The sequence below is a fragment of the Triticum urartu genome, chromosome 5A (genome assembly GCF_056163025.1).
Source record: "Triticum urartu cultivar PI428250 chromosome 5A, HENAU_Tu73, whole genome shotgun sequence".
NCBI lineage: Eukaryota > Viridiplantae > Streptophyta > Magnoliopsida > Poales > Poaceae > Triticum > Triticum urartu.
This window is the reverse complement of record NC_141877.1, coordinates 449,625,911-449,631,001: the sequence shown is the minus strand read 5'-3', so window position 1 is coordinate 449,631,001 and position 5,091 is coordinate 449,625,911. Positions and strand designations below refer to the sequence as shown.

The following is a 5,091-nucleotide window of genomic DNA, read 5'->3' as shown; positions in this document are numbered from 1 at the left end:
GTGGGACCGATCGCTCATCTCGGTTGGACCAAAACGTTACGAAGGGAAACAGAGAGGTTGCAATCCCATCTCGGTGAGACCGAGATCCCTATCGATGAGACCGAAATGACTAGGGTTTGTGGCAGTAGCTATGTCAAGTGAACTCGGTGGCGCCGGGTAGGAAATTTCGGTGGGGCCGAGTTTAACTTTTGGTTTGGAACATATGTGGATATGAGAAAGTAGTTGAGGTTTTGGAGCATATCACTAAGCACTTTGAGCAAGTAAGCCATTAAGCCACACCTCATCCCCTTTTAATAGTATTGACTTTCCTATAGACTCAATGTGATCTTGGATCACTAAAATAGAAAATGTAGAGTCCTGAGCTTTGAGCTTGAGCCAACATGTCTTCTTAGTATTTTGAGGGGTCCACTTTCTAATCTATACCATGCCAAACATTGAGCTTTCTGAAATACTTATCTTGAAATAGCATTAGCTCAATGTGCTATATGTTGTTAGGAATTACCAAAACCACCCAGGGATAGTTGCACTTTCACTCTTCAATAATAAAGAGAGAGGTTATAGACATGTGATTGATTCCTTTCCATAAATGTTGCCTTCATTATCAAACATTGATTCCTCTCCACTGATTTGGTCTTTAAAGATTGATTAGAGATCACCGTAATTAATTCCTCTCCATAACGACATAATATATTGAAGATCGATCTGCATAATTTGTGTAGATTTGGCAGATAAAAACCAAATTAAGTAGATAATTGGGCTAAAACCAGGTTTAAATAAATTAGCGGGGTAGAAAAAGATCGATGGGGGGAGGGGTTAACGGAATGGAGGTGATGCTACCAACTCACCATGGTGTAGACTTTTGTATCGATTCTGATAGTATGCCGAACACAAATATGTTGGGCATCGAAAAATGAAACAAAAAAAGAAAACCATAAAGGAAACATAGAGGAAAAAACAAAAAATAAAAACGCCCACACATGTGAACTGGGCTGGTCAACTTTGATTTACACTTATGTTTTGGTAAGATTTGATTTGATTGAGTTAATTCATGACATTGTTTTAGAAAAGTACCGATTTGATTGGATATTGTTTTAGAAAAGCGCCGTTTTTGATAGTATACCGAACACAAAGTATAGATTGATCATAGAAAAATAAAAAATAAAAAAGGAAATTAAAAAAATAAAACATAAGGGGAAACCTAAGAACAGGTGCACGCGTCAAATGGTCCGTAGTTGATGTTTTGATAAGATTTGATTTGATTTGAGTATGAGTAGGAGAAGGAAAGTAAAGTTTAGATTTTGTTAAGATTTGATTTGAATGAGTTAATGTATGATGTTGTTTTGGGAAAGTGCCGATTTGATCGAGTTAATGCATGCATCAAATGAGCCGGGCCAACTTGAATGCGCTTCAGCGAAAGATCGTTTTGTATAACGCTCATGGGCGTAATATAGGGTTGGTGGGAGATGTACCAACTCTTATTAAGAACTAGAGATTTTGATTAATATATAATGTTGTAGTGCATCAATTAATTTGGATAAGAGGAAGTAAAATCTTCGTAGATCTTTGTACTAGTAGGTGTAGCATTATTGTTTGGCAATGAATGTACAAATGAGTGGCAAACTCATGTCAGTAGCTAAAACTTTGTCAATTCATATCCTCAGCCCGCCGGCCGGCGCCATCGTTGTCTCCAAAGCGCCGCGCGCACTAGCTTCCAAAAATGGAGTCCTAGACAAGCGCCCTCCAGCTACCGTTCCCAGCACTCAGACACGCGCAGGCGCACCCTCGCAACGTAGGCATGGACGTGGAGGCGCCCAAGGACGACGACCAGCGCCCCGCGCCGCCGGCGCGCGGCAAGGCGATGCAGCGGTTCCTGGTGGCGCTCAACTGCGGGATGCTCACGCTGGGCACCACGGGCGGGCCGCTCCTCAGCCGCCTCTACTTCAGCAAGGGCGGGCACCGAAAGTGGCTGTCCGCGTGGCTCGAGACCGGCGGCTGGCCGCTGCTGCTGCTCCCCGTGGCGGCCTCCTACCTCAGCCGGCGCGCGCACGACCCCAGCGCGCCGGTGGTGCTGACCCCGCCGAGGATACTGCTTGCCGCCGCGGGGCTCGGTCTGGCCACCGGCGCCGACGACTTCCTGTACGCGTACGGGCTGTCGTTCGTGCCCGTGTCCACGTCCGCGATCCTCATCTCCACGCAGCTGGCCTTCACCGTCTTCTTCGCGTTCCTGATCGTGCGGCAGCGGCTGACGGCGCTGTCGGTGAACGCGGTGGCGCTGCTCACCGTGGGCGCCGTGGTGCTGGGGCTGCACGTCTCCTCCGACCGCCCCGCCGGGGTGACCAAGGGGCAGTACTGGCTGGGGTTCCTGCTGACCCTGGCCGCGGCGGCGCTGTACGGGCTGGTGCTGCCGCTGATCGAGCTGACCTACAAGCGGGCCGCGGGCGGCGGGCGCGTGGTGACCTACGCGCTGGTGATGGAGATGCAGCTGGTGATGGGCTTCTTCGCCACCGCCTTCTGCACCGTCGGCATGATCGTCAACAACGACTTCCAGGTGCGCTGCCCAACTGCCCATGTCCCTCACTCCTCTCTCTACACTCTACTAGACCAGGAGAGTAGGAGTATGCGACGGTAGTTTCTCTTCCTTCCCTGGGTCATGCACGGAGACGGGTCGTGACCCAGAGTCGTTCCCCTGGACAGTAGCCATCCGCACTTGAATTCCCTTCCCCCGAATGATTTCACCGCCTTCGAAAAGATTGGCCTTGGACCATTCCTCCTGGCAGACGGCCATTGGCATCAATAGGACGGCTACACCCAAAACGACCGGTATTTCGTCAGTTCACGCGGATGGCGTGTGAGTAGTATATACGTGCTCGCTGGGCAGGATCGGAGTAGCAATTAGGAGAAGGCCCGCGCCGCCCATTCCATTTGGACCCAAGCAATTATTGGCGTAGCCTGTGAATTGTGATCATGCTGAAGACGACGAGAGCCCGATCGAGCACATCGATCGAATCCGGTAACGTGGACGCGGTATAGCTAGCTGTTCCGTCGCACTCGTACAACGAGCGATCGGAACCCACGGGAATCAGGTCATTGATGGTGGCTACAGGCGGCCGTTGCTTCCTAGCCTCTCTTTTCATGGATGGATGCCATCCCATCATCGTCGCAGCTGCAACCCAAAAGCGACATTAGGCGCGCGAATGGCCGTTGGCTTATTGGAGATGCTCTAAGTGGAGATACCACACGGTTTCAGTGAAGAAAACCAAGGAATCATCGATCTAGACCCCCAGCCCCCACACAAGAAAAATGTTGTTTCACCGCTTGATACTGCCACGCACAAGTTCTGGACGACAGAATATTATCTTCTTTTTTTTGGACGGGAGCACACAATAATATCTGGACGACACAATTTGACGGACATGAGCGTGGCCCACCGAAAATACTTGACGAACGACGGTCCTTGCACGATCCTTGCACCACGCGTCAGATGTGATGAAAGGCTCAGCTGGCTTTGTCGTCCATGAATCGTGCAGGGACTGTCGTCTGTGCAGCAATGCTCGTGGCCCACCCCCAATCAATCGTCATATAAGACACATTGCTGCGTGACTTTTTTAGTAATAGGAAAAGCTAGCTAGGCATGATGCAAAACCAACGTGGAACAGTCAGATGGAAAGGCTTTCTTTGTTGGGCGAATCATGGATAATCACGTCCTCCTATAAAAGAAGATACTAGGAAGATCCCCGAAGATCGGCAAAGCTTCTATCTGCGAGCGCATTCCAGCTAGGACCGGTGATCATGTACATGTTGGCTATGTTGGCTTTTGGTACTTATCTGACTGACTGACTCAGCTACTTTGGCTTGGTCGAGCGCTGTGAACAGTCAATATCTTTGTTGCCTCGTTGTAATAACATGGGGTGGGGGAGTACAAAAATAATACTCCAGGAAGTGTCTCATGAATAATTACAGCGTCCTACTTTCTTTGTTAAGAAAATCCTCCTCCTACTTTCGATGGACGGCTCATATATGGACAACTAGCTCAGACAGTAACTGAGTGCGCCAGCGTCACCATAGTTAGACACTATCAAAAATCATGCTTTTGCTCGTGCACTTCCGCGTTTCTCCATATGTCGCAGTTAGTTAGACCACGCCTAAAAGCAGACGCAAAGTACTACTGATCTAAAAGATCTTATATATCAGTTTACAGAAAGAGTACTACACATAGTACTAATTGCTCACAAAAAAAGGCAAGGCAGACACACATACTAATAGATGTTTTGTGTGTGTGGTGTGTGCGTGCAGGCGATCTCAAGGGAAGCGCAGACATTCGAGCTAGGGGAGGCCCGGTACTACACGGTGCTGGTGTGGAGCGCCATCCTGTGGCAGTTCTTCTTCCTGGGCGCCGTGGGCGTCATCTTCTGCGTCCACACCCTGTTCGCCGGGATCCTCATCGCCGTCTTCATCCCGGTCACAGAGGTGCTGGCCGTCATCTTCCTGCACGAGAAGTTCACCAGCGAGAAGGGCGTGGCGCTCGCGCTCTCGCTCTGGGGCCTCGCCTCCTACTCCTACGGCGAGTACAGCGAGGCCAAGGCGGCCAAGAAGAAAGCGGCCTTGGGTGCCCAAGCCTCTGACTAATAGTACACTTCGATTCCAAGAATTGTGATTTGGATTGTTGTGCTTGTCTGCTCGTAAGGCATACATAACCTGCCACCAGTGGTAAATGGCACGGTTATTGTCATGACCCAAAATTTCAGAACCTGGTAAAAAAAATACTGATTTTCGTTCTATTAGCTTATGCAATGTTATTTACAAAGTTATTCCAAAGTGCCTAGTCAATAGGCTTAGGCCAGTTCTGGATGATATTATTTCTCCCTCTGAAAGTGCTTTCATTCCAAGACGTATGATCACCGATAATGCTCAAGTGGCCTTTGAGTGTATCCATCACATAAAGCAGGAGAAGGATCCCATAAAAAGTTAATGTGCTTATAAACTTGATCTCTCCAAGGCATATAATCGGCTTGATTGGAATAACCTTAAGCAACTGATGCAAAAGGCTTCACTCACCGATAGGTCGAACGGATTATGTCTTGTGTGACCTCG

The 5,091-nt window shown here is 48.9% G+C and overlaps 1 protein-coding gene across 1 annotated transcript; it reads left to right on the top strand.

Moving 5' to 3' along the window:
- The first annotated feature begins 1,649 nt into the window (after positions 1–1,649).
- On the top strand, positions 1,650–4,808 carry LOC125509608 (purine permease 3). Its single transcript, XM_048674615.2, has 2 exons — positions 1,650–2,548; positions 4,294–4,808. The coding sequence occupies exons 1-2, from the start codon at positions 1,796–1,798 to the stop codon at positions 4,624–4,626; spliced, it is 1,086 nt and encodes a 361-aa protein (XP_048530572.2). The 5' UTR covers positions 1,650–1,795; the 3' UTR covers positions 4,627–4,808.
- Positions 4,809–5,091: the final 283 nt, after the last annotated feature.

Bases quoted from the DNA above. Each gene is read 5' to 3' on its own strand.
- LOC125509608 (XM_048674615.2), top strand. From the start codon at position 1,796: ATGGACGTGGAGGCGCCCAAGGACGACGACCAGCGCCCCGCGCCGCCG. The intron at 2,549-4,293 runs GTGCGCTGCCCA...GTGTGCGTGCAG, and splicing joins TCGTCAACAACGACTTCCAG to GCGATCTCAAGGGAAGCGCA.